General features: G+C 50.1%; 1 protein-coding gene across 1 annotated transcript; it reads left to right on the forward strand.

Annotated features, from left to right (window-relative positions):
* Positions 1 to 615: 615 nt before the first annotated feature.
* Nsmce1 (NSE1 homolog, SMC5-SMC6 complex component) lies at positions 616 to 27,307 on the forward strand. Its single transcript, XM_055627352.1, has 8 exons — positions 616 to 662; positions 6,947 to 7,093; positions 20,924 to 21,045; positions 21,197 to 21,274; positions 22,136 to 22,282; positions 25,685 to 25,801; positions 26,549 to 26,669; positions 27,100 to 27,307. The coding sequence occupies exons 2-8, from the start codon at positions 6,958 to 6,960 to the stop codon at positions 27,177 to 27,179; spliced, it is 801 nt and encodes a 266-aa protein (XP_055483327.1). The 5' UTR covers positions 616 to 662; positions 6,947 to 6,957; the 3' UTR covers positions 27,180 to 27,307.
* The last annotated feature ends 647 nt before the right edge of the window (positions 27,308 to 27,954 follow it).

Here is a 27,954-nt window from a genome sequence, read left to right on the forward strand (position 1 = left end):
CTCAGCTGCTGTCCTAGCCCTCCCTGCACAATAGTTCTGAACACGTCAGTCTTCAGGACTTTTATTTGTGGTTGTGTTTTATTTGTGGTTTGTGTTCGTGAGCATGGTGTGGAGTCCAGAGGTCAACGTCAGACGTGGTTCCTCAAAAGCCCTCCACTTTGTTCTTTTGAGACAAGGTCTCTCACTGCCTGCCGAACAAGCACTTTACAGACTAAAAAACTATGTAGCCAACTCCAGAACCGACTCTTAATAACCCAGGAACGGCCAACGCTTAACCAGTATCAGCACAGCTAGAGGAAAACAAAACCCACATTCTTCGTGTCCCGTCAAAAGCCCACATTTTTCCACAAGACACGCCGTGGGCCGCGGATTGGCTCGCCCAGGGCTCTCCTCCGCGAAGTAGGTGGCGTGGGAGGCGGAAGCCGTTCCGGGAAGTACGACGGCCGCGCGGGAAACCACGAAGCTCGGAAGGCAGCCCACGAGATGCCAAGGCGCCATAGCAACGGCGTGGGCGGAGGGATCGGAAGTGCTCCCCGGTGGGCGGGAGAACGCACGAAGCTCACCAATAGCATCTCCATACCGACCCTTCCTCCGCCCCGGAGGCGGGTCCCGAAAGCGGCTTCCGGCGTGACTGCGGCGGGCCGGCTTCCGGGTGTGCGGTGGTGCGTATGAAGGCCGCGGGGTGCTGCGGGGATCAAAGCGGGCGTCGATGGGCGATGGGAGGGCGGCGTTTGGGTCGGTGCGGCGTACTCGAGCTAGCTCCGTAACAAGTTGTTTATTTTCAATTTAAGTAAAAAAAAAAAACAGTGTTGTTGTGAGACACGGCCCAGGCTGACTGCCTGCATCTCACGGTGGGGCAGGTGGAGAAAGTGCTCCTCGTAATTGTCGCTGTTGGATGACAGCTGCTTGTACCGTTTGTCCAAAACGACACCCCCCCCCCCCCATGCCTCCCCCCCAGCACACCCCGTTTGTTTGTGGAGCCCGTGTTGGAAAGCCCGTTTGTCCGATTTTGGGAAGTCCTAGGGTTGATGTGCTCCGTATTCCCTTGCACTTGGCACTGATAACCCCAGGTAACACCTCCAACCCAGGTCAAGTTCTCAGACGGAAGAATAGAGAAACATAGATGAGAAACCTGTATTTATTTATTTATTCATTTATTTATGATTATGTGTTTCGAGACAGGGTTTCCCTGTAAAACCCTGTCCTGGAAGTCACTCTTGTTGATTATGCTAGCCTTGAGCTCAGAGATCTGCCTGCCCCTTCCTCCTGAGTGCTGGGATTAAATGCGCGCGCCATTACCAGCAACCGTGGTTTTATTGTTCGTCCAGTTTTTTTTTTTTTTTTTTGGAAACCAACTGGAAGCGCGTTAAGAGCAGAGGCTGCCTTTGTAGTACCACCCACTTCACCATCGCTGTCACCGGTGTAACTGTAGCTTCAGCTCATTCTGTGAACGTTTGGTCCTGAGGTTCTGGTGAGTTCCAGACCAACATTCGCACTGCCCAGCACAGGCCACCCGTACTGTGCCCAAGCTTTGCTTATTGTGCAAACACTTGTGTTTTAAAGTTCTTTGAGTAGGCAGCTAGTATCCTGTCTCCAACAGTCCCTCTTCATATATGGTTGCCATCATAGCCACAGGCAAGCATGATTCCTGTGCATCTTTTCCACTCCCATTTCTGACCCCTCTCTCCAAATCACACCTTCGACCCTTTTCTGTAACCATACTTCTCTGGTTGAAAGTTGGCTTTAGGTACTTTTATTATGTAACATACCTATAAAAAGTGTATGAAGAACAAAAATGATGTGTGCAACCACCAAATTAAGAAATATATTATCCCATCCCACACACCACCACTGAATTCTGTTTCCTTGATGTTGGTAGGTCTCCCTGCCTTTATATGGTCCTGTGATGAACACCATATACAATTCTTTCAGTGTTTGACTTCCTGTGTGAATGTGTGACTTGGAAAGAGTACATGGTATGGCTCTGTGTGTGTGTGTGTGTGTGTGTGTGTGTGTGTGTGTGTTTTATTTTGACACAGTCTTTCTGTATCCATGGCTGGCCTGGAACTAGCAGTATAGACCAGAGTGCCCTTGAACGCAGAGATCTACCTGCCTCTGCCGCAGAGTGCAGGAATGAAAGGCATGCCTCACAGTGCCCAGCTTGCATGCAGTGTGTTTTGAGCGGTACCCCTGTTGATGCGAATAGCCTCCTTCTTCACTGTCCTGCATTCCACTGTGTGATTAGAATCTCTTTCTATGGCTGTTCCTTGGTTCATAGGCATTAGTAGTGTTTCCAGACTTCCATTGCATGATGCCTCTAAGGACACATTTCCCAAGGCCAGTGTGGACACTTTTGCAAGAAATGTACATAATAATTTTGTTTCTGGGGACATGCATGCTTGCCAGAACCTGTGTTTCCCCCAGAAGTGGATAAGTCTCAGCGCAGGCATTCCACCACTTTTACCCATCTGAAGATTCTTCTTTTTGCTCCTGTTCACTCCCATTCTCTCCCCTCCTTTTCCTTCTCCTCCTTTTGTTTTCTTCTCCCTAGATTTATTATCTGTATATATGTGTTTCTGAGTGTGGTATGTGCATGATGCCTTCAGAGGCTGGAGGCCTTGGACTCCCTGAGCTGGGCTTAGAGGTGGTTGTGAGTGGCTTACGTTGGTCATCCGCAAGAGCAGTGCATCCTCTTAACTTCTGAGCCGTCTCTTCTTTTCCTCTTGAAGGGCAGTCTCTCCCTATAGCCCATTCTGGCCTGAAACTCACTGTGTGTAGGGTCCAGACTGACCTCAAACTCGTTCTTCCTCCTCCTGAAGCCTTGTGAGTCCTGGGATTACTGTTGTGTGTTACTGTGACAGTGGCAGTGTGCCTTTTTATTCCCTTGTCTGATCACATGTTGATTGATCAGCTTTTTATTTTATTTTTATTTTAATTTTTTCAATACAGGGTTTCTCTGTGTAGCCTTGGCTGCCCTGAACTCACTTTGTAGACCAGGCTGGCCTCTAACTGACAGTGATCTGCCTGCCTCTGCCTCCCTGAGTGTTGGGATTACAGGCTTTTTAATGTGTTCTTGTTTATACCACCTCTTATACTGTCTCTGTGCCCATTCGTCTTTATTTTTTTCTTCTTGATCTGGAGGGGTTCGTAGTGTGTTCTGAAGAATACTCTTGTGGTTATGTGTATTTTAAACACCTTCTAGCTTGTAGCCTCCTCCCCTTCCTTCTCCTCCTTTGTTATTTTTGGCGAGGTTCTTTAATGAAGTCTGCCGGTAGTGTATTCTTTCATGCTTTGTCCTTTGTGGTTTTTGTATCTTTTAAGGATATCCTTTTCTACCCTTGGGTTATATATTCTCGTATGGTATAATTTAAAGTTTTTCCTTCCTTAGTTAAAACCATAGCCCTGTCTGTATGTTTCATTTTGCATATGGTATGAGGTAGGGGTTAAATTTAATTTTTCACATATAGATAATCAGTTGCCTTGGTACCTTTTGTGCGTGTGCATGTGCGTGTGCGTGTGCGTGTGTGTGTGTGTGTGTTGTATGCCACTGCATGTGGGTGAGAGCCAGAGGACAGCTTTTGGGATCATTTCTCTCCTTTCACCATGTGGGGTTGGGGTTCACACTCCGGCTGTCAGGCTGTCTTATTACAGAGTCGTCCTGTGAGCCCACCCAGGCACCTTTCACGGAGGGCTCGCTTTGACTTGAGCCCAGCGTCTCCAGCATACCATGTCTCCACACACATGCATTCCTCCTTCTGAGCTCTCCTCTCTGTTCCAGTGGCCTTACCCGACAGTTTCTGTACACTGCCGCAGAATGGTCACCACTCCTGTTTCTGATATCTGGTGGGACAAGTCTTCTGACCTTTTGTTCAACAATATTTGATCCTTTGCCTGTAGCGAGTTTTAGAATCAGCCTGTCAATCACATATGGACAATTCACAAAGCCTGCTTGAATTTTGCTGGGCTTTGTATTGGTCCAATGGCATTGAATTCAATTATATTTTGAAGTGGCTGCTTTCATCTTTTTGTTTGCTGCACTTTGCCACTTCATAGATAAAAGACATTTTCTCCAGCCCAAGAGTAGTAGCTCAATGGTAGAGTACCTGTCTAGCTTGTGTGCAGCTGTGGGTTGGACCCTGCCATTACAATACACACACACACACACACACGCACGAGTTCCCCTCCATCCCATCTTTGTTAGCTTTGTACTGTGAGCACATGTTATCAACTTGTTTTCTGTGTGTACTGACTCAATACCTTCTTTTCCCCTTTCTTTCCTCCTCTCTTGCCTCCACCCTCCCAAAGACTGGATCCTGAGGCCCTGGTATCACCAGATCTGGCTAGAAGAGATTATTTATAACTGCAGCCTTAGAGTCTGAGCAAATGGGCTTTCTTAGTTACCTCTTTGGTATTGGCTTCCAACATCCGTGTTTGTCATCCGTGCATTCTGTAGCTTGGCTTGGCCTGCTCTGCAGCCAGCACGATGGGCATGGCCATCGCCTTCAACCTTTGTAGATCGCTGTGCCTGGTGCTCCCTGTGTGTTCACCTCGTGAACCAAAGGACTGTGAACTCTCCCACTCTAGGGCGGATCTGTTCAAAAGCGTGACCTTGAGGCTTGTGAGGCTTCATCAGAAAGGCCTAAACGTTTTAAGCAGTTCTGTGTTCTTGTGTGATCTTTTGCCACTTTGTATTGATCTGTATTTCTGCTAATTCCTTTTTTTAAACATAAATGTATTTTGACTCATTAATAAAACCATACCACATCCACAGTTTACAGGATAGATTGGTTTCTAGCTACTTTTAAATCTAGTCTGACAGTTTCTAATCTTTAAATTGTTTTTCTTCCTTCTTTTGCCCTTCTTGTGTTTTTTTTTTTTTTTCCTTCCCTCCCTTATCCCAGGGGTTGAACCTAGGGCCTGGTGCATTTTAGGTGAGCTCTCTGTTATTGAGCTATTTTTCTTCATTGTTATTATTAATCTAATTGTGTAGCCAGAATTTATTTTGCTTGTCACGCAGGAGGCAGAAATTAAATACTTAAGCAATGCATATTCATTGAGCTGGCAATCTGGGCATGGTAGTTCAAATAATCTCAGCATGTTCTGGAGACAGACAGGCAGAGACAGAAGGATTTCTATGGGTTTGAGGCTGGTCTACATAGTGAGTTTTAGGCCAACCAGGCTACATAGTGAGACCCTTTCTCAAAAACAAAAATCTGTTTTCCTCTTCTCATCTTCAGAAAGCTAATTTACAGGGAGCAGGAAATAGAGGCTGTCAGTCACTGCGAAGTGTAGTCTTGGCCCTCTGGCCACATACTCAACCCAGCCTCTGACACTTGGGATGCTTCTCTGGGTATTCTGCGGAGTTTTCCTCTTTATAAGCTCTCCTTGGGTTTAGGGAGAGGAAGACCAGCGTATGATGCTTGGCTGTGTGGGTGTGTGGCTGTGTGGCTGTGTGGGTGTGTGACTGTGTGGCTGTGAGGCTGTGTGGGTGTGTGGTTGTGTGGGTGTATGGCTGTGAGGCCTGCCCTGTCAAAGCAGAGAAGGACTCCAAGGACAAGAGAGGATGAAGAAGGACTGACTTAGAATTTGTTGAAGTGTATATTTTGGTGAAGTGGTCTCAGAGATGGCTGGCATGAGGCAGTGTGCCTTTCCAGCTTGGAGGGCCAGCCCATGAAGCTGTGACAACAGTGACAAATATTTTTATGTTTCTTTTCTTTTCTCTGAGTTCTTGGTAAGCCTTTGGTAATCTTATTTCACTTAAATTCCATTTTTCTGCCTTAAAGATAAATTTTTTATTGCTTTATAGATGAACAGATTGAGCATAATAGCTGAAAATGTTTCCACACTCTCTTGGCCTAACATCTTGGCAATATGCTTGGTGAACGACAGATTACCTTGGGTGAACGGTAACTGCCTCAGAATGCTGTACCATGCCGCTAGCAACAGGCAGCAAAGGAGCTTAGTTGTAGGTGCTTGTGAGGACCAGGCCTGCCTGGTAAGCGGGGCTCTCGGGGCCTCACACCCATGTGCTTACACAGCCCCGCCTGCCTGGCAGGAGCAGGTGTTTTGATTTGGCTTGTGTTGTGTGTTTATCAGCTCTGATCTTTGTGGTTTGTAGAAAGATACATTTTTATTACGTTTATTTTTTTATGTACCTGTGTCGCTGGGTGTGGACAGACACACGCCATAGCATTCATGTAGTAGTCAAAGGACAACTTGTAGGAGTCAGTTCTCTCCTTCTACCTTGCTGGTCCTGGGGATTGAACTCAGGATGTGAGCCTTTGTGGCAAATGTCTTTACCTGCTAGGCCATCTTGCTGGGCCCAAAAGATACACTTTTGTGAGAGAGGATGGTAAAAATGCCCACAGTCCTCCTGTGACAGATGTTTCATTGGCAGCTGGGGAGAGAGGAGGGAAACTAGAGTCTATTAAGTCCTTCTCAGCCATGGGACTCATAGTCTTCTAGGAAGAACTCAAAGCCTTGGCTGAGTTTCTCCAAGGCTGTTGAGCTGGTAAGTGGCCCAACCAGGGTACAGATTCAGAGTTTGTCTACAGTGACCGGCACAGGTTTGCTGCATACTGTGGCACTAGGCTGTTGCCTGTGTTAACTCACTGAGTTACCGGAGTTCTTAGGAGAACATTTCTGTAATGTTCCCACTTTTCAGGCCAGAAACTGAATAACATGGAGACTTTAGTTGCTTGGTTTTCAACTTCATAAGTAGTTAGTCCAGGAGGGCTGGGAACTAGTTGTTCTGGCTCCAGAATCTCCCATTTTCACACTGCTCAAAACTAATGAGCCTGACCCCTGTTCTTTTCACTTCCGGAGTCATCAGCGCGAGCTGAACTTTAACAGTCACAAGCAGCGTTTGCTTCTCAACATAAAGTAGGGCAAAGCCTCCGCCATTGCTGTCGTGTGCATGGAGGTGACTGTGGCACTTCTTTTTCAGCTCCCTCCAACATGCAGGGCAGCATGAGAAGAACAGGAGTCATGACAGATGTCCACCGGCGCTTCCTCCAGCTGCTGATGACTCACGGTGTGCTGGAGGAGTGGGAAGTGAGGCGCCTGCAGAACCACTGCTACAAGGTCCATGACCGTAAGTGTTGTGTCCATGTTCCCAGAAGCCACTGGTACTGCACTGATCAGGGATCCCAGGTTGAGATAACAGCACTAGAAAAGTCATCAGGTAGTCCTGAACCAACCATCCCTCTCCACCTCTCTGAGGTGACTCTGGCGTTCAGTGTGATAGACAGAATCTTGGACTCCGAGGGTGTGAAGCTACAGTTTACACCAAGGCTACAGTGTGTGCTCCAGCCCTGGTGTCCATGTCTTCAAGGTGGGGAGAATGACAGTAACTCTCGGCATTCTGGGAGTTGAGGAGTGGCTCAAGCAGAATGTCTGGCACGGGAAGAGTGCTCAGGTGGCTGTTGTTAGAAAGAGGGCAGCTTAGCACATGGGCAGGACAGAGCGTTAGACCCAGCCAGCCTGGATTGAGTGCCAGCTATGTGCCCTGTGCTAGATGCATTTGGAGCATCTCTTCTGCAGGTCACTGGGAGGTTTAAGAGGGTAGTTGGGGATGAGGCTTGGCTCTCTCTGAGGCCTCCGGCCATTGGAAGGACAGTAGAAGCAATAAGGTCAGTCACAGAAGTTCCCTGAAATCACAGAAAGCCAAGTGTGTTGAGTGTCCATATAGGCAGAGTTAGTAAATGAAAAGGAAGATTGATGCTGCTTTATGATATTACTTGCTAGGTTCGGGGAAAGGGCGAAATTATTTTCTTTGCGTAGGAAAGTACGAGAGTGGACTGGGAGACTGCTGTGTGCTCCAGAGGTGGTGGCTTTTGCATGGCAGGGTGCAGAAGAGGATAGGATGGTCAGTAGGAACCGGGGACGTTTCATCTTATGCCCTGTTCCTTTACAAAAGAAAGAAAACTGGAAGTGAACATACTATAGCGTTGGTGGATTTTTTTTTTTTTTTTTTTTTTTTTTTGTGGGACGTTTGAGACCGGGTTTCTCTGTATAGCCTGGTCTGTCCTAGAACTCACTCTGTAGAGAGGCTGGTCTCAAACTCAGAGATCTACTTTGCCTCCTGAGTGCTGGGATTAAAGACCTGTGCCACCGTGCCTGGCTGTATAAGTGTATTCTTGATGGTTTCTTCATAACAATAGAAGTGTTTGCTTTTGTTCTGCATTCTTGTTTCCCTCCCTGTATTTCTAATTTATAACAGCAACAGCAGCAGCAGCAGCAGCAAAATGGCTTTTAAAAAAAGCAAGCTCAGGCAGAAGGCATGAGGAAAGGGGTGGAGATTGAGGGCTCACAGGAGTGGAGACGAGGGCCGCGTGCAGTTAGCGCTCTATAGAGGTGAGAGAGAGCCCGTGGAGATGGAGGTGAGTGTACTGAGAGAGGGAGGCAGAACCCAGAAATGGAGTTCCACAAGATATGCAGTGGAGGAAAGGAAAGATGGCAGCACAAAGCCTGTTCTCCAAAGCAGCGGGACACCCAGGGAGCAAGCTGCTGCACAGGAGCAAGCCCAGGCTGGAGACCTTGAGTAGGGTGGCCTCCTGAAGTGTCCTCTGCCCTGGAGCTAAGCCGTTCTGGCTGGCCCCGACAGGACAGTTGTTTCCAGATGATGAAGAGCCCTGTGCGTAGTGCAGACCTCTGGGAGGAGTTGAAGCAAGGGCGTGTGATTAGGGTCTGCTTGGAAACTGTCCTCTAGGAGATCTGTGAGCAGCAGTTGCCTGAACAGCATGGAAGGGAAACTTCGTTGAGGGCCTCCCAACCGAGCCACAGTCTTACACCTGTCCTCCCCACTTCAGGTCCCACAGGACTTCATGTCCACCCCTCAGCATCCTCCAGAGATGGCCTGGCTGTGAGATTGTTTCTTATGCTTTTTTTCTTTGTGTGTGTGTGTGAGAGAGAGACAGAGACAGAGACAGAGACAGAGAGACACACATACAGAGAATAGGAATGCATTTGTGCATGTGGAAATCAGGACAACCCTGAATGTTGGTCCTCACCTTCCCCTTTGTTTAAGACAGGGTCTCCTGCCCAAGGTTCCAGGGATTCTTCTGTCTCTGCCCCATCTCCCCATATGAGCGGTGGGATTACAGATGTGCACTTTGAAACCTGGATTTTCATGGTTTCTGGGGATTTGAACCCAGTCCTCATGCTTGCACAGCTAATATTTTCCCAGCTGAGAAACATCTCCCTAGCACCTAAGTGGAAGATTTCCAACTTGGGTCTTGGTGGAGTCAAGAGACAGAATGTCAGCTACAGGGCAGTTCTTTTGCTTCTGCCTTTTGGTTTCTTGTTGACAGGACAGGTTTGTGTGGTACTGGAGCCAAATGATACCTTAGTGCTGGGAATGAAAGTGTGTTTTTTTTTTTTTTCCTTTATTTGACCTCCGAGTTGCTATGACCTAATTTAGGAAAATCCTGTAGAGTATGTCCAGGAATTGAGTTATAGCAGTATCCCTCATCTGCTGGGATGCATTCCAAGACTCTCTAGTGCACGCCTGAAATTAGAGCTGGTACTGAATTGCTTCTTTCTCTCTGTACATTCCTGCAGTAAAATCTAATGTATGTATTAAGCACAACAGGAGACTACCGCAATGACTGAGCAGAACCTTTACAGCAGTGAGAAAGGTCAAGTGAATGTGTGCTCTTGTCCTCCTGCCACTGCACTGTCCTCTCCTGGCTTGATTGTGGCCGACATCTGACGAATTAAGCACCAGAAGCTGGCTCCTTGGCTAGGGAGGACTCTGCAACTGTATGCACGCTTTTCTTTCTGTTTTTCTTTTGGTTGCTTGAGACTGGGTCTCTCAGTGTAGTCCTGGAACTCAGGATGTAGACCAGGACGGCGACGGCCTTGAACTCACAGAGATCCACCCGCTTCTAACTCCAGAGCACTGGGATTAACGGTGTGCGCCACCACGCCTGGCCATATGCACTATTTTTTTGTGTGCCTGCGTGATGCTGAGGTAAGCAGAGTATAGCCAGGCTGTCGTTCCCCATCTGCTAGTAAAGAAAAGGGCCACTTCCTAAGAGTTCTTGTTGCTAGAGAGACTGTAAAATAACTGATGATGGAGATAAATGATGTAAAATCTAACAGACTTATAAGACCCAGTATTGTTTCTCTTTTGTTCTGAAGTAGTGCCCAGGAAAGTCCCTTGTGCAATGGGAAACCATTTTAAGAGAAGTGCAGTACAGAGTAGCGACTGACCTGTAGGTCGTTGCCTGCCAGTACCTCATTTATGCACATCAGATGCACCCTTGACCTGACCTCTCTTACTGCCCTTGGGGGGGTGTTTATTTCTCATTTCCCCTGCCAGGCAAGAGTGAGATGTTGTCCTGCAGTCCTGCCGCAGAGCCGTCTGGCTCCTCAGAAAGAACCTGGAGGCCTGTCTGTGTTGTTAGAAGACCTTGGGTGCGATTCAGGGCTTATACCCATTGCATGCGCATTGATCCAGCAGCACTGCCCGAGACTGTCCGCTCAGCTCTGTGCTAGGGACTGATGGCCTTGAGTCTCATGAGTCCCATCATGTCTGTAGAAGACCCTTGCTGGCCACAGGCATGGAAGTTTAGAGAACAGAGGTTAGGACCTAAGTGGAAGATTTCCAAATTGGGTCTTGGTGGAGTCAAGAGACAGAATGTCAGCAAAAGCCAGTGAGCTCCTGAGATACTGCCTGGGTTCCTGCCTCACACTAGATAGACACATGCTGTCTGTTTATCCTCCGGAGAGTGGCTGGTGTCCAGAAATTCACTTAAGCCTGACACTGTCTTCATGAGATTAGCATCAGATTCCACAAGCAAAGGGTGATGGTCCCACACACTGTCCCAAGTTTAGGTGCTAGCCGCAAGTCTTGGGTCACCTGTACTTCAAGGGCTTTCATGACCCCATTGTCCTGTTAGATAATTTGCTAGGCTGACTCAGCACTCAGGAAAATTCTTTAAGTACATTTGCTGGTTCATTAAGAAGTGAGGTCTCTGACACTTCCTGGGATTCCACTAGTGTTCAAGGGTTTTATGAGGGGCTCATTACACAGGCCTGCTTGATGAAAGCTTGCCTATCTAAACTGATGCAGTCTCTAGTCCTTCCTGTCCCTAGAGTTTGGGGGATTCTGATACTTAACGCCACCTTTCTGGTGACCAGCCCCTACCTTGAAACTACCTAGAATTTCCTCATTATAACAAAAGGTGCCCCTATCTCCTCTGTCACCCTGGAAATTCCAGGGCTTTTAGGAGTTCTATGCTAGGAACTGGGGGCAGAGGCTGGGTGGTATTTCCTGTATGACAGGCAGGAATGGGGTGATATGCAGCTGTCCCAGCTCTCAGCTGGGCATTCAGCCATGGCAGCCTGCCCAGGCAGAGCTGGAGGAACATCTGGAGTGCTTCCGAGGTTCCCAGTATACCAGGAGAATCTCCTGTCACCAAAGGAGTAACCGCTTGAAGGCTAGAGCCAGGCGGCTTCTGGGAAGACTGGGATTCCCTCTTCTTAGCCCAAGAACCCTCTGCCATAAACTTAAGTAAGAAATCTAGGCTGAAAGCTAGCTGGCGAGATGGCTTAGTGGGTAAAGGTGCTTTCTACAAAGCCTGATGACCTGAGTTCAATCCCTAGGACGTACATAGTGGAAGGAGAAAACCAATTTTCTGGCCCTTGCAAAAATAAACGAATGTAGAAGGAAAATAAAATTTAAAAAGTACAGATTAAGCATTTCTAAATCAAGTGTTCCACAATCTGGAGCCTTTCAAGCACAGCCTGACACATGGAAGATGCCACACTCAGTCTTTCATTTCATAGTGTTCTTTAAGCTGTTATATAAAATCATCTTTAGCTCATCATCAGGCATATAGGAATCCTGAGTGAATTTCATATTTAGACTGGGGTCTTATTCCAAGATACCTTGTTATGTAAAGTCAGGTATTCCAAAGTCTGAGAAAGGTCTAAAATGCTTCTCTATATTACTAATCCTGCCCTGGCCCTGAGTGGATTGTGACAAGAAGGAATTACCTATCCTCATATTTTATGAGGTCTGCATCATTGTCATGTCAAAGGCGTTGCAAGGAAAGAAATCACAGACCTGTGGTTTATCGTGAGCATTCTAAAGCTAATGTTGCCGAGTCTAACTCAACAATATATAAGAAGGATGACACAACATGACCAAGTGGGCTTATTCAAAGAGTGTTGTGTTAGTATTTGTCTTACTTTGGGTTTTATTGCTGTGTAGAGATACCGTGACCACAGCAACTCTTATAAAGGAAAGCATTTAATTTGGGGCTGGCTCAAAGTTTTAGTCCATTATTATCATGGGGAACATGGCACTGTGCAGGAAGACATGATGCTGGAGAAGATGCTGAGAGCGCTGTGTCTTAGTCCGTAAGCAGCAGAAGGAGACCCTGTCTCACACTGGCCTTAGCTTGAGCATATAAGACCTCAAAGCCCGCCCCACAGTGACACACTTCCTCCTACAGCCTCCTAATAGTGCCACTCCCTATGGCCAAGCATTCAAACACATGAATCTGTGGGGGCCATTCCAATTCAGACCACCACAATATTTGAAAAGTCAGCCAGTGAGGTCACGTAGCTTAGTTGGTAGAGTGCTGTTGTAGGATGCATGAAGCCCCGTGTTCTAGCCCTGTACTGCATAAACTGGGGATGGGGGTGCACGCTTGTAATCCCAGCACTTAGGAGGTGGATGCTGGAAGATCAGAACTTCATTCTTGGCTACAGAAATGGTTCAAGGCCAGCCCAGGATACATGGTAGAAAAAAAGAAAATCAGTCCATATAATTTTGTAATTCAGCCTATTAACAAAGTGGGTTCCAGGCACAGCAGTACACACTCATTCAAGGTTACTTAAGAAACACTTTACATATTTAAAAGTGCTGTAGCTGTGGAATTCAGTGTGTGTTTTTACACGTAGACTTTGGGGGGGCCCACAGCTGACGTGCTCAGCAGCTACATGGGATAACTGTAGAGTGTTCTTCAGCTCCTGTTGTCTGAAGCCTCCTCCTGGTTAGATCCAGACTGCACACACTTGCAGAAGTGCGTGCCTCATGGAGAGATCCTTTAAAATGCACCTTCTAACACTGTGCGTGCATGGTGAGTGTAGGGCTGCCCTCCAGGGTGTGCTTGTGGAGGAAGAGGTGTCTGCGTGGGCGTCTGTGGAGTCTGTTGTGTCCTTCCACCCTTCCCTGGGTTCCAGGGGTTGAACTCAGGTTCTCCTGCTTCCATGGCAGGTGCTTTGTCAGCTGCATCCCTGAAGCCTGGGGGGCATTTGGAGACAAGGTAAATGTCCAGGTTGACCCCCTGGCTCATTGCCCACCAGCATTTCTCCAGAACTTTTCCCCCTAGGTGCTGCTAGTGCCACTGACACTTTGTAATTGATTTTGCTCTTAATTTTATGTTAACTTTTAGTCAAGTTTAAAAATTAAGGTTGGGCTTGGTGGTGCACACCATTAATCCCAGCACTCAAGAGGCAGAGGCAGTCAGATCTCTGAGTTTGAGGCCAGCCTGGTCTACAGAGTTAAGTTCCAGAGCAGCCAGGGCCACACAGAGAAACCCTGTCTTGAAAAACAACCCAACCAACTAACCAGCCAATCAGAGGACCCAGGACCTCAGTTCCCAGCACCCACATTGTGGCTCACAACCATTTGTAACTTCAGGGATCCAGTTCCCTTTTCTGACCTCTAGCACATGTGGTGCCCAGACATACATGTAGGCAAAAAGCCATAGACAATAAACAAACAAGCAAACATTAAGCTTTGAAAACTTTGTAGCAAGCCTAACAACAAATACCTGAAATCTGTGTGAAGAGCTCGGTGAGCCTGCTTCACCACGGAACTTGGGAGGCTTCCCAGTGTTTGAAGCCTTTCCCTGCCTCACCCAGGTGAGACTGTAGCAAGCTGCTGACACCTCTGCACCTCTTCCCTTGTTCTCGTGGTGCGTCACAGGGATGCTGACATGTCAGCTGCGTTCCGTTCTGTCACATTGGGTGCCCACCTCTTCCCAGAGAGGACTTAGTGGTAATCAGAAGCTGGCTCCAAATGCAATGCACTTGTGCTTTAATGAGTTCATTTTTTTGGCTGTGATTAACAGTCAACGAGCTCACCTAAGTCTGGGTGTGCTATCCCTGGAAGGAGTACTGAAAGGGGAGGAGCTCTGTGCGTGAGCCGTGGTCACTGTTCACTGGAGCTCATCCCCGGAGACTGGAGGGAGATGGGGCCCGGTTAAGAGGAAAGAGATCATCCTGGAGGTGGGACTGGCGTCTGGCTCCAGTCAGACAACATACGGAGAGGCCAGTCCACTGCCTGAGTGCAAGCTGCGGGGGCTCAAATGAAGGTGAACTGGTGGTGTGTGCCGAGTGCGAACTTGGAGGCATTATGACAGTGCGTGCCCACACCCACGCCTAGCCCCCAGGGTTGGCACTGTTCCTCAGTCCTGCAGGACAGAGTATTGACAGACTAGCGCTGGGCTGCAGAGCGGCTTGCTGTGAGCCTGTGCTGTACGTGGTGTGCTCCTCCTCAGGAGGAGGCGTGCAGAGGCCTTAGATGGCTCACAGCCTGGGGAAGCTGAACGCAGCCAGCTCTGTAGGGATGCACACTGTAGTTGAAGCAGGGAAGCTTTCAGGTGTCAACCCTGTCTTGGCCATTCTGAGCCTGCCAGCTCTGGATAGGTGCTTTGTTCCCTGGGCTGGGTGTTAGAGCTGTGATCGGACTTACCACAAGTCTACTTAAGGAGCTGGCTTCCTGAGCTAGGTCGGTGGCTTTAGGGTGACTGCCTGGGCTGCTGGCTCACAGTTAAGCTTTTATGCATGGTTAGCCACCGCCTGTCTGTCCAGATTCTGGAGAAAAGTGTTCACCATCTTGCCTTAGTCAGAAACTGAAGCTCTTTATCAGACAACCAGGGGACAGGGTGGACCCTTTTAAGTCTCCTCACAGGAGGGTTCCAGCCCACACCAGAGTTTGAAACTGTAGAGCCCTGTAGTATGCGCTGCCCTACAGTGGTCTAAGTCAACATGTTAAAAACAAAAAAACACCAGGTTTTTGTGTGTTCGCTTGTTTTTAATAAAAACCTAGCTGAGTGTGCGTTGCTGTAGCCTGCCAGCTGACCGTGCCGGCCAGCACTGCTGTCACGAAACCTGAGAAGAAAGTTCCACATCAGAGACACAGCAAGGTGAGGTGCTCCGTTCTCAGCCGGGCCTCTCCCGCTGCACATGGAAGCAGGCGGGAGACGTGTGGCACAGAGCCGTCACAATTGTAAAGGGTTGATGGACACCTGCAGGCGCAGCGGGATCTGTACTACCAAGGACAACAGTAAAATTCTGCTGAAAGTAGTTTCCATACGTGGCCATTTACGTTGCTGTTCAGAGCTCAACTGCGATGGAAAAGTGGCAGCGTGGAGCAGTGCTCGCAGTGGAGCCCTGGGCAGAGGGATGTCCTTGCATGGATATACGGTACGCATGGGTGGCAGTGCTCAGAGATTCAGCCCGGAGGCAGGGCTGCTTGGTGCTACAGAGTGAGCACACCACTCTGTCCTGTGGTGCAGCTGAGTAGGCTTGCTCACTAGAATGTCTTCATTTGTTAAGCAGTGGACAGCATGCTTGGAAATGGGCCTCTGAACAAAGCATCTGAAACCCAAGCGAGTACGCCAAATCTAGCTGCCCAGGCAAAGGCTGGCACAGGAGGACCATAAGTTGAGGGCAGCCAAACCCTCTCTCAAAACCTAAATGGGAACCAAACCAAAATGCTCACATCCATTTGTTAGTTTTATGTCAACTTGACAAAAGCTGGAGTCATTTGGGAAGAGGGACCATCACAAGAGCCAGGCTGGAGACTTTTCTCTTTCTTGACTTGACTCCTGAAAATGGAGGAGTTGTTATATGGGTGTAAGCCCAGGGATTTTTTTTTTTTTTAAAGCATTGTTGCATGGAAGAACAACCACAGGAGAAGGAGGAAACAGTGCAGGAGGCCCTCATCACTTGCGCTGAACCAAAAGGGTGGCTGGAGTCAGAACGTTTGAGAGACAGCTCTGCCCGGCACTTGGATCTGTGGCAGGGCCTGGCCTGCTGGTACACTTAGCCTTCTTGCTGAGGGTGGCAAGGACTTCTTGCTGTCACAGGGCATGTTGGCTCACAATGGTTTGGCCCCAAGGGGATGATTTTTAGTCTTATTTTTCTCTACCTAAAAATAGCATTTCTATCTTTGGTGCCTCATTTAGAACAAAAATACTTGTTGGCCAGAGGTGAGGGCAGCAGACTTCCTGACCACTTGCTGTTAGGGCACGGTGTGCAGTGAACTGTAAGCCCCACACGCTGTGGAAGCAGGCTATGATTTAGCAGGAAGTTCCTGCTGTATGATTTACTCTGTTATAAAAATGGGAAAAAATACATCCAAGCCAAAGAAAAGTGGGCCGAACTCTTGAGTCAGAGAGGCCTGTTTTGTCTAGTGTGAGGCCAGGCCCAAGGTTCTCATTGCTTCTCTGTCAGGCATGTCCTAATGGAGGCGCAGCAGACCACCCGTCACGGATCTTTATGGGTCTTCGCCTTTCTTCAGCCATCCTAGGGTGGGACCAGACAAGGACTGCATCGATGCCAGGCATGCTGACATCAGCCACCTGACTTCATCTCTGACTTCAGCAGGCCCTTGGGTGACTTCATTCATGGCACTGGCACTATGGTTTCTGTGCTCCTCTCGCCCCTGGCAGAGCCCCTTCTGCGACCAAAATGCTGTGACGCTGCCAGGGTCTGGTGGAGGAAGGCCCTCAGGTTTCGTCTACTGAGGGTACATGGCTTAGTGCCCGGACTGAGGATCTGGAGTCTGGCAGGCCAGCTCCATGTCCAAGTTAGGGAAACTCTGAGCGAGTTGTTTACTCTCTTTAGGCAAGCAGTGTATAAAGAGAACATGAACAGTGCACCTGGCAGGGTGGCTGTAATGATGAATGCACGCGGCAGTGCCCAGTGCCCAGCAGGCCGGAAGGTGCATCAGAGTTACATGATCACAGCCTGGAAGAAAAGCAGGTGCCTGCATGACAAGTAAGGAAACATCCTGGTTAGGGCCAGGGCCTGCTCTCCTTGTAGCCAGGCACTCCACCCTGCCGCTGCAGACTGCCAGGGAAGCAGCCTCTGATTGGCTTGCATGACCGTCGGTGTTTGAAGTACGTGCCATTTTCTCAGTAGGTTTAAGAGTGCTAAGAGAGGTTTGGTGTGAGTAATGGGAATTAACTCCCTTACATCCTTCACAGTAGGATTTCATGACTAGAAATAGTTTCCTGAGAGTTCCATGGTACAGCCTGTCTTACTCCCATGGACTCAGAATATGGGGACACATATTTTATCCCTGTGGCTCTGCAGGTTTGTAGCTTCTTGACCAAGAGCCCCTGGAGCAACAGAGGCAGAACAGTGACCACTCACTGTTGAAAGACTACAGGGAAGGGAGCACCGCCATGTGTAATCTTAACGCTGAGTTACGGCATCCTCAGTCTTGGTAGCACAAAAGAGACCCCAGTGCTGACCACCTTAGAATGGAGTGTGCTAGGAGGCTCCTGGGGAGGAGATGGGGCTGCTTGGCCTCTGAGGCCAGGCTTGGGACTGGGCACAAAGTATGTGCCAGAGTGGTCTTCCTTTTCCTAGCAGCTGCTGGGCTGGCAGCATTGCCAGCTGGCCTTTGTCCTAGCACATATCCATAGGCTGTTGGGTGGGCTGGCCTGAGTTCTGGGTCCTCTCCTGGCTGACTTGAGCCCTCAGCTTCTCAGGGGCCTCCTGGGTCTGCTTCTCTGAATAAAAGTCCCTAGAATTACTCCCCCCCAAGCCGCATGATAGGGAAAGACCGCTTAAAGAGTCTGGTCTTGGTAGGCAGGGCATTGGCTGCGAGGTAGCCAGACATTATCAGCCGGCTCCTGTGTGGGCGGCCAGATGTGATGATCAGTGATGGTGATGAGGTGCTGCCTGAGAACCATGGAGGGCAGAGCTGGGAACTCTGGCTAGCTTGTCAGGATGAGCCTGGCTGGGAGGTTGTGGAGAGTAGAGGGTGCTGTTGAGAGCTGTGTGTGGCCATCGGAGTGGCTGAGAGAGGTACGGGAAGACAGGCTCACAGAGAAGCAGGTCTTTGCTGCTGGCCCGTTGCCACCAAATAGCAAAGCCAGTTTGGAGACAGTGAGGGTGTGGGCCTGTGAACACAAGGTCATCAGTAGAGGCAGCCACGTGGATATGGCCCTCCTGGAGGATTGTGTGAAAAGAGGGTTGGGTCTCATCTCGCCCCTGGAGTACTTGGAAAGTACAGTTTGTTAGAGGGCCTTTGATCTGCCCACAGAGTACACTTTTCTGAATGACACTTGAGGTACCTCTCTGGTGGAAAATGTGAATTGTCTTTTTCAGAGGGAGGTGAGACTTGTTTCTTATGTCACATTGGGGTGAACAGGGCTGATCCTGTTTACAAGGGTAGTATTAACTGGGTAATGTCCTTAGCTAGTGGGAGGTGGTGATGCAGAAGAAACTTAAGATAATAAAAGTGATGTTATAAAGGACTCAGTAATGAGAGATTTGCTTAGGAGGCCTTAAGTAGAGTTTAGCTAAAGGATCGCTGCCTCCAAAACCCAAAGGTAGTCTGCCAACAAGGACTGTTGGAGATAATCGAGATTTAGGATGTAAATTTTTTACTCACTAGGAGTGAATATTTATCCTAGGATGTTTATTCACTAGGAGTGCCCAGCCATTAGGTTCCATTCCTGTAACAAAGGAGACAGCACTGGCTTAGAACCAGCCAGGAGGCCCATCTCCAAAGACAGCTAAAGAGGGCGGTGCAGGGTCACAGCCATCTGTAGTCCTGTCTGCCATTAAGATCCCTGTGTCCTTATCAGGAAGAGCACTAGTCTGCCAGGTGGCTAGATGGACCTGGGTGACAATAATTCAAAAAGAACAACACTGGCATACATTAAAGATATTTCTGACAATGTCTTTGCTGTGTAAATCTCCCATCCACCCAAGTGGACAGACTTGCAGCCTCCTGTCTCTTCAAATTGTTCAAAGTGTGACTTGGGGCTGGGACCTACGAGAGATTTAAAGATGACAGCATATGTAAAATGCATAAACCTATGGTATGTATAAGTTAGTAGAATCTTCTGCTCAAGGCAGTAGCCAGAGCTGGACACACTCTTCCTTCATCTCCTAGGTGTGTGGAGTGACTCCTCACTGGGAAGCCATGGCATGTCTATTACAGTGACTCTTGAGCACCCGACTCTTGTGTCAGAGTCAGTGTCAGTCTTCCAAAGTTGGTACGTGGGCGTCAGAACGGGTCCTCAACCTGCATCAAGCATGGGCTGTGTGGACAGCCATCTCACATGCCCAGGAGAGTGCTTCAAGGGAAAGGCCTTTCGCATTGGCGGTCATGACAGGAGGCAGCAGTAGGAGGTGTGAATGTCAGTGCTGAGTCCTGGCTTCCTTCCGCATCATGGTTTTCCACTTGTTAGCCACCACTGACTTTTCATCTAACTTGAATTTATTAAAAAGAAAGGGTAAAAAGCCAACACAGACACATGTATGCTACCATTACAGTGGTGATCTGTCACTCGCCCTGTTCCTTTGGTGAACCTGTGAGCTGGGTCTTCCTATACCCTGAATATGTAGCATGTCTTGCCCCGCTACCAACATGACCTTTTGCCTTTAAGGCTGTCTTCACTTTCATTGCACAAGGTTGGAAGTGCCCCCTTTTGGTAGGAAGCCAAAGTCACAGCTCAGGTTCCTGATGCCCTTTACATGCGTCTCCTTCCTCGTGCTAGCTTTAGTCATCTGTGTGGAGCAGAGAGTGACCTAGTCTTTCTCCTGTGGACGATTTTGTTGTTTCTGTTATGGTTTTAGACGCAAATGGTGCCATGTTTTCTGTTTTTGTTTTTTTCCTCAGTTCTTTTCCCCGCTCAGAGTGAGTTTGTTTTTTTTTTTTTTTTAAATTAAATTTTTTGTTTTGACTTGATTATTTTGAAACAGGGTTTCTCTGTACAGCCCCGGTGTCCTGAAACTCATACTGTAGAGTAGGCTGGCCTTGATCTGCCTGCCTCTGTCTCCTGAGTGCTGGGATTAAAGGCATGCGCTACCACCACCACCTGGCTTCCCAAAGTAATTTTAAAGCCTAAATCTTTTGAAATTATTTCAATAAATGAACACAGTGATAGTCTTGTCTTGAAAGTATCACATTGTGGAAGGGTAATTCCAGTGTATGAGGCTGGCCATATGCCTTCCCTGTGTCTGCTGCCTACAGAAGGGCTGCATCTCCAAGCCAGGATGATGGAAAGTATGTCTTTTCCCTTTACAGCCTCTCCAGTCCTGTCCTACCAGCTAGTTAGTATCAGTCCCCTGCAGTGCTGGCTCTGGATTTACCCCCCCTTCCCAGCCTCGTGGCTCTTGAAAAGGTTTCTGTCCATGGCCTCCTGATGGCACAGCATGAGCTTCTGCTTGAGCCAGTCCCCCACAGCTCACACCAGCTCACACCAGCTCCAGAGGGCTCCTGGGGCCTGAGAAAGGTCAGTGGGAGGAGGCTTGGGCAATGACTGCAGGGACCATGCTCAGAACAGGACCTCTCCTGCCGTGAGCTCCTCTGTGAGCCTCCCCTAACCTGCTGTGGCTCCTAGGTCTAGGCTGGCCCAGAGCCATCAGGTGTGTCCTAGATGGCTTCACGTCACTGGCCAGAGGAAGGAAGGCTATTGTCTCAGTGGTCTGAGGTCACACTCTTAGGGGCCCTTCTACCTCACTACATCCTCTCTGTCGCAGCTTATCTTTGAGCACTCCGGGAAGAAAGAAACCACACAGTACTGGCATCTGTCCAAGAGAGCCCAAACATATCTGGCTAGGCTTCCAGTGTGGTCAGGTGCCAGAGTGATTGAAACGGGCTGTGTGTGCTTTTCTGATGAATCCACCCCCCTCCCCACCTGCTTACTTCCAGGAAATGCTACTGTAGATAAGCTGGAGGACTTCATCAACAATATCAACAGTGTCTTAGAGTCCTTGTATATTGAGATAAAGAAAGGAATCACGGAAGACGATGGGAGACCCATTTATGCACTGGTATGTGTGAGGCAGCGCCCTCTAGTGGAGCTTTGGGAAACTGGCGCAGAGGCCTTTCCTGACCCACTCTTTGGAGAGAGGGAGGAGAAAGGCAACAGTGATCACCTGTGTGGTGGAGACACAGCCTGATTCTTATGTGATTTACTTTCAGGTGAATCTTGCTACAACGTCAGTTTCCAAAATGGCCACGGATTTTGCAGAGAACGAGCTGGATCTGTTTAGAAAGGCTGTGAGTACAGTACGCTCATCGATGCCATAGGCTGTGCCTCTAGTGGGAGCAACTAGAAACTGAATTGTGGAGGTCACTGTCATACCCCCAGCTTCCTGGGTCACACAGGGAGTGACAGGCCTTAAGACACTTGCCAAACAAGTCACCTGAGAACTTGCTGGAGTGCGTGGGTCCCAGTCCCTGCCCCAGAATGCTGAGCCCGAGCTTTAATGAGGTGCTCACTGAATGGCTGACCTGCTAGGGCCCTGTTCTTCCACGTTTGCTCAGCCCATCTGTCACTCACCTGGCTAAGACAGTGCCTCCCGGTCCTGGAAGCACATTATTGGAAAGATAGGAAAGGAATGCCCCTCTCCAGTTTCACCTTGACTGAGACCTTCAGGACAGGTAGGCCTTCTGGTTTATGGTTTCCTGGTGCTCCTGGGCTGTCAGCAATGTCACGGACAACGAGGCCACACCCCTGTGCTGACACAGGACGCCTGACACCTGTCCTGCCGCAGATGGAAGTCTTAGTGAATATGCCTGGAGCAGCCCATGCAGCCTCCTGACCCACACCAGCTCTGCTCCTTTGCAGAGCTGCTGCAAAGGAGCAGAGGAGCGTGCTGCCTCATACACGCAGCCATTCGGTTTTCTCCTTCTGGGAGATGGAGGGAGGGCAGGAGTGCTACTCTGGGATGGTGTGACAGGAGCGGTCATCTTGTCAGTTGGACTGGACATGTCTACTGATATTCTCTTCCTGAAGGGCTGTGTGTGATGGTTTGCCTGTACTGGGGCCATCTTAGCCCATCCCTGCAAGGGCTTCCTGGTGGCTAGGTGCTGTGTTTGTTCTTCAAATAGATGAACAGGCACCCCTTTCTCTTGCAGTTGGAACTGATCGTTGACTCAGAAACTGGCTTTGCTTCTTCTACAAACATTTTGAACCTGGTTGATCAACTCAAAGGCAAAAAGATGAGGAAGAAGGAGGCAGAGCAGGTGCTACAGAAGTTCGTGCAGAGCAAGTGGCTGATTGAGGTACCCTGATGGCCTGATTCACTTGGAAGTGTGCAGCCGTTGTCTTCTGAATCTTTGTTTATATCAGTTGAGCCAGGCCCATCTGTGGTCCCTTCTCTGCTGTAAGCTTTCAGTGACCTATGAGGGGTGTCCGTGTCCCCTGACACTCACATGGTCTGTCTTGGATGCTGCAGCCACAAGTGGAAGAGGCTGGAATCGATGAAACGTTCATCTGAGCTGTGGCGCAGATAGAAGCATCGCATGGCGGTGTGAATGAAAATGGCACCACAAGCTCAAGTTTGAATATGTGGTTCCCAGTTAGTGGAACTGTTTGGAAAGGGGTAGGAGGTGTGGTCTTGTTAGAGGAGATATGTCTGGAGGGTGGGCTTGGAGGTTTCAGAATACTCCCACCATCCCCAGTGTGCTCTCTGCCTCTTGACGTAAGCTGTGGGCGACTGCCCCAGCACCAAGCCTGTCTGCCTGCTGCCATGGTCCCTGCCATGATGGTCATGGTCTTTAACCTCAGCACTGGGAGCCCCAGATCAAATGCTTTCTTCTATAAGTTGCCTCGGGCACAGCGCTGAACATGGCCCTGACCCTAACACCTGCTGGGGCTGATCCCTGGTGCAGGTGACTGCTCTTTCATTCCTGTGCCTGGGGAGAAACGAATCCTGGCCTGGGAGGGGCAAATGGGAGAGTGTGAAGGGCCTTGTTGGGCCACCTGCTGTAGGAGACTTCTACGCTTGTTGTGAGCTGTTGTCAGCACCATGTCGCAGAGGGCCAGTGCCCTTGGCCCTTCCATGCATGACACTCACCCTGGAGGTGCAGTGAGGACCTGTAGACACAGTGGGTCTGGAAGAGGAGCAGGCCAGGGAAGCCTGCTGCCTGGGAGAGGCAAATGCCCCAAGTGTTTCCCCATAAAAGGTACTGACCTGGGCTCAGGTTGGCCGTGTTGGTCACAGCTCTGCCCCGTGAGAGCCCCAGCTCACTGCCAGCAGTGCTACATTGCCCCCAGCTTCCTCCCTGCGTAGTCAGTGCATGGCCTGAGGCTGCTTTCTGTGGCCTGATTTGCCCTTCCCTCTCTGGGAACCATGGTAGAATTCTAATCTGGGAAGAGAGATAGGCTGGCCATGGGGAGGGAGGGCCAGCCGCATATCATGTGTCCAGTGAGGGCATGTGGTGACCTTCACAGCTTGGTTGGTTTGTTTATGTTGACACCCTGCCAACATGGAGCCCAGGTAACAAGGCTGGTTGGGAGCCTGCAGCACACATCAGCGGCTCTCACAGTTGCTTGTCCTCTCTGGGTGGGTTTGTCAGTGTAGACGGTTCTCGGTGTGCTCTCTCTGGGGGAGACTTTTGGAGAACAGGGCTTTGACTTCACTGCCCTGTTGCAGAATTTGCCTGACCTGTGGTGCTCAGTAAGTGCTTGCTGGAGTGGGTGACTGGGTCAGCAGATGCAATTCCAGACACTTGAAACTTAGGGAGTAGTAGAAAGGTTTGCTCACTGGGGACAGTTCTTTGCTGCTGGCCACAGAGAGGAAGCTTCCTACCTCCAGCATCTTGAGGCCTACCATGGTGTCCATGGCATCCAGGCCCCTGTCCTTCTGGTGCCTTCCTTTCAGAATGGAGATGCTGCCTCTGCCTTCTGCAGAAATGGCTCTGAGTTGTTACAAGGGCCTAATCGGAGCTCTGAAGAATTCTATGAGTTGTGGTGGAGGAGAGCATGGAGTACCTCCACCTTGACACCTGACAGCCAGTCCCTTAGTGTCCTCAGTCCTGCCACTGGGCATCTCTTGAGTTCTTGTTCACCATGTATCTGAAGGAAGGCACAGGCTCAGACAGCAGGGGGCGTGGTTGGGAGAGTACCTCCTGGCTCCTCCACTGTTCTGGCTGTGTTTTCTGGCCTGGACAGCCTGAACAGGGCTGCTGTGAGTTCTGTAGGGGACCCACTGATGGGCTGTTGACTGGGCTGATGGCTGCTCCCTGCCTAGCCTTCTTGGCCCAGCCCTTGAGCAGAGGGACTGGGTTTTAGAGTCAGTCATCTTTGGCCTCATCTTTGGCCTGCCTCTGCTAAGGTTTCCCACAGGGTTGTATCTTTCAAGGGCATTTCCCTTCCTGGGGCCTCTGGCTTGGCTCTGAGTTACTATGCAGCTGTGTGGTTCACCAGGAGGCTCTGGACTAGAGGGTGGTAAGTGCCTGGTCACCTTCAGAGCCTGGTCGCTGCTGACTAGCCTCATCTGCATTCCAGGTTGGCTCCCTCTGGTGGGGCCCAGCCTCAAGAGCAGGGGAAGGAGGGTCAGGAAGCTGGGTGACTAGCGGGTCTCCACAATGGGTCTAGTCTCTTTGAGAGGTACCACCCACAGGACTGAGATAGCTTGAGATAGCCATGCTCTCACACCTGCCTACCCAGCAATAACCACTGCTCAGGATACTAGTGCTTTGTGCACAGAGGCCTTTCTATTTCTGGGCTCCTTTCCCACTGCCCCTCTTGCTAGTCCCACTTTCACTTGCTTCTTTGGTCACTAGGCCCTTCATAATGGCCCCCACCCCCCCACTTCTGCCTTGGAAAGGAGCCCAGCTTCCATAAGCACCCATCCCCATTGTGTGGTGGGTGGGGAGGGAGCTCAGGTGTGTAACTGTCCCAAACTCAACTCTTGCTTGTCACAGCAGGAGGACTGTTGGGGCTATCTCCTCAGCCTCCTCCTGTTACAGTGCCTCCTTTTTATGTGGCCTGAGCTGGCAGCTTCCCTCTACCCACCTCACATGCCCAGGACCACAGAGACTCCATGCTGCCTCTTCTAGCTTCCCCTCAAACAAGCTGGCATTGCAGGGACCGTGGCTGAGTCCACATTGTTCACTGTTGACTGTGATGAAGCACCCCAGCGTTCTCGCCTCTGCTCATAGGTGGTGGCGTTTGCCACACTGTTACAAAACGGCATAGCTCATGTTTCCCGGCCTTCCTAGGGTGTGGACTGTGCGCAGACATGGAGATCAGGAAGCCTGGCTTCCTTTGGAGGCTGTGCCAGGCACACGTCAGCTTCATTTGTGGAGTGGCAGGGCTGGCAGTGGCGTCGGAGCACTGGGGGGCATGATGGGAGAAGTAGGCGCCCGGCTGGGGTTGCCTTGGGTCACCAGCCGGAAGACTGCCTCTCTTACCTGGACTCGGTCTTCCCTTGGTGAAGACACGGACTCTGACTCGCCTGTGGGGCTGGGGTGGCTGTGAAGATGGGTTATCCTGTCAGTTGACAGTAAGGGAGGGTGAGAGGACTCTCACCTCCACTGTCCTTTTGACTTTAGTTTCCCTTTCTTGAGGTTTGCTGACATAGGGCTGGCTGGGATTAGTGACAGCCTGCAGTGACTAGGGCGTCCGGACTCTGGGCTGTGGGAGTCAGCGCTGAGCTAGTGCGTGTTGTGTCCCCGCAGAAGGAGGGGGAGTTCACCCTGCATGGCAGGGCCATCTTGGAGATGGAGCAGTTCATCCGAGAGACCTACCCGGATGCCGTGAAGATATGCAACATCTGCCACAGCCTCCTCATCCAGGTACCGAGGGCAGTGGTGGGAGGCGGGCCTGAGGCTAAAATGGGGCCACTGTTTAGCCCTCAGGAGTAGGCACCTTCTGGGTAGGCCATGAAACATGATCCCCTACTGATGCACCCGTAGTTCTCGCCCTGGCCTTTCTGTTCTGTCTCAAGGATGCTGCTGGCTGCTAACTTTTCTGTCCAAGCCTGGATGTCTGTGTGACACATGTCGCTCTGTACCCACCATTCTGCTCCTCAACTGCAGCTTTGCAGGCTTTCCCTCCATTCAACCAGGCTGGGTGCCCGTGTTTGCTTCTTTCTGATTATCCTGGGCAACCAGGCCCCATGCCGAGCTTCTGCGTGCATATCCACAGGTGCCTGTTGTATTTCCATGGTCACACTCTTGGAGGTGGGGCCTCTGGCCTACACCATGCTCGTCTTGATCTTAAAGCATGTGATACGTGTTGCCCCTCAGCCTACTGCAAAGCTGTATACCTGTATCTCCCACCAGGGGCTCTTTGGGCGGGAGCCTGAGCTTGGAGTTACAGGGGCTTGGTAGGGAGTGAGGTTTTCAGCTTCTCCCATCTATGTCCCCTTGTTCAAAATTCTGTAGTAAAGGCTGTAGTGTAAGGGCTTGGGGTTATTGCCAGCATTAAGTTGGGGCCTGGAACTTTAGACCTTTCAGTCTGCTAGCCATTTTCTTGCAGCTTTCTGAAGGTTTGTGAAGTTGAGAGACGTACTCCATGGTCATCAGCCTTTCTTGTTTCAGGGTCAAAGCTGCGAGACATGTGGTATTCGGATGCATCTGCCTTGTGTAGCCAAGTACTTCCAGTCCACCTCTGAACCACGCTGCCCCCACTGTAACGACTACTGGCCCCATGACATACCAGGTACGTGGCCCCCAGTGGAATGAGGTGGGGTGGGCTTGTGATGGGCTGTCTATGGGACCTCTGTTCTGAGTCTGAACCCTTAGAGTACCCTTGGAGGGAGGGCTAAGGAGGACTCTGAGCATGAAGGTCAGTGCTGCTGAAAACTGCCTGTTCCCCTTGTTCTAGATGGCTCTAGAATCCACTAGAAACCCCAAGGCTTCTGAGGGTCTCCAACAAGCCACCCAGGGACAGGGTTTGGGAGAGCCACTTCCCAGCTCCCTCAGGGAGCTATGCTGCCTGGCTTGCGGTGCTGGGGAGGAGCGTTAGCAGCGAATCTTACAGACAGGGCGTGTCCTCTGCAGGTGACATAGCTCTAGACCTCAGCTGTGTTCTGTGTGATCAGTCCCTTCATCGTGCTGCTCACTGTGTCTCCCTGCTGTTCTATGCACAGAAGTCTTCGACCCTGAGAAGGAGAGGGAGGCTGCCATCTCCAAGACGAGCAGAAAGTCCTTGCGGACCCGGCAGCACTAGCTGGTCTCCTATCGTCCCGGCTCCTGGTGGGCTGACCCTCTCGGCCCATTTAGAACTGCCTCCCTTGTTGATATTTGTTCTTAATATGTTTTTAGTAAATATTTCCTGACGGCTGCTGTGCTCTGCAATCTAGAGCTTGTGTGGGGCTAGGTTCCTCATGGTGAGCTAAGTGGACTGGCCCTGAAAGACAGCACTGGGTCAGAACCACTGCCAGCCCTGGGCAGTTGTCTCTGTGTCTGGCTCTGGGTGGTTTTGCTTTTGTTGCGGTTTTGGTCCACGACATTGGCCTTGGTGTCCACAGCTACAATAGAACCTTACTCTGGCCCCAAGCGCAGTAGCGTCTGCAGGCTGTACTATATTTGTGCTGTTCCCATGGGCCTTTTATTGACCATCAGCCCACCAGTTATTTCGGCAAGTAGCCTGAGAGTCAATCCAGACTCTTTATCCCTGGCATCCGTATCAGGTTGTCCTCAAATCCTGTTCAGCCTGCCATTTGGCCCCACAGCTGTCCAGACTAAGTTCCATCCGTCATCTCCAGCTGCAGCAGCAGCTGCTCTGCTCCTGGCTCCATTGTCCCTGGACAGGATACCCTGCTAAGATCCTGTTTGATTTCGGGTGACTAGGTTGAGTTAGGACTCATGGTGAGGGTTCTCACCTGCTCACCTCAGCCTTCCTTCCTTTCTCAGTTCCTCCCCTTTGGTCCTTGGGCTCACCACTACAGTACTCGGTGCCCTTCCTTGATCAGTTCTTGTCACACTGTGGTTCTCTGCCTGCT

Source organism: Psammomys obesus, unplaced genomic scaffold, assembly GCF_907164565.1.
Source record: "Psammomys obesus unplaced genomic scaffold, mPsaObe1.curated_primary_1811, whole genome shotgun sequence".
NCBI lineage: Eukaryota > Metazoa > Chordata > Mammalia > Rodentia > Muridae > Psammomys > Psammomys obesus.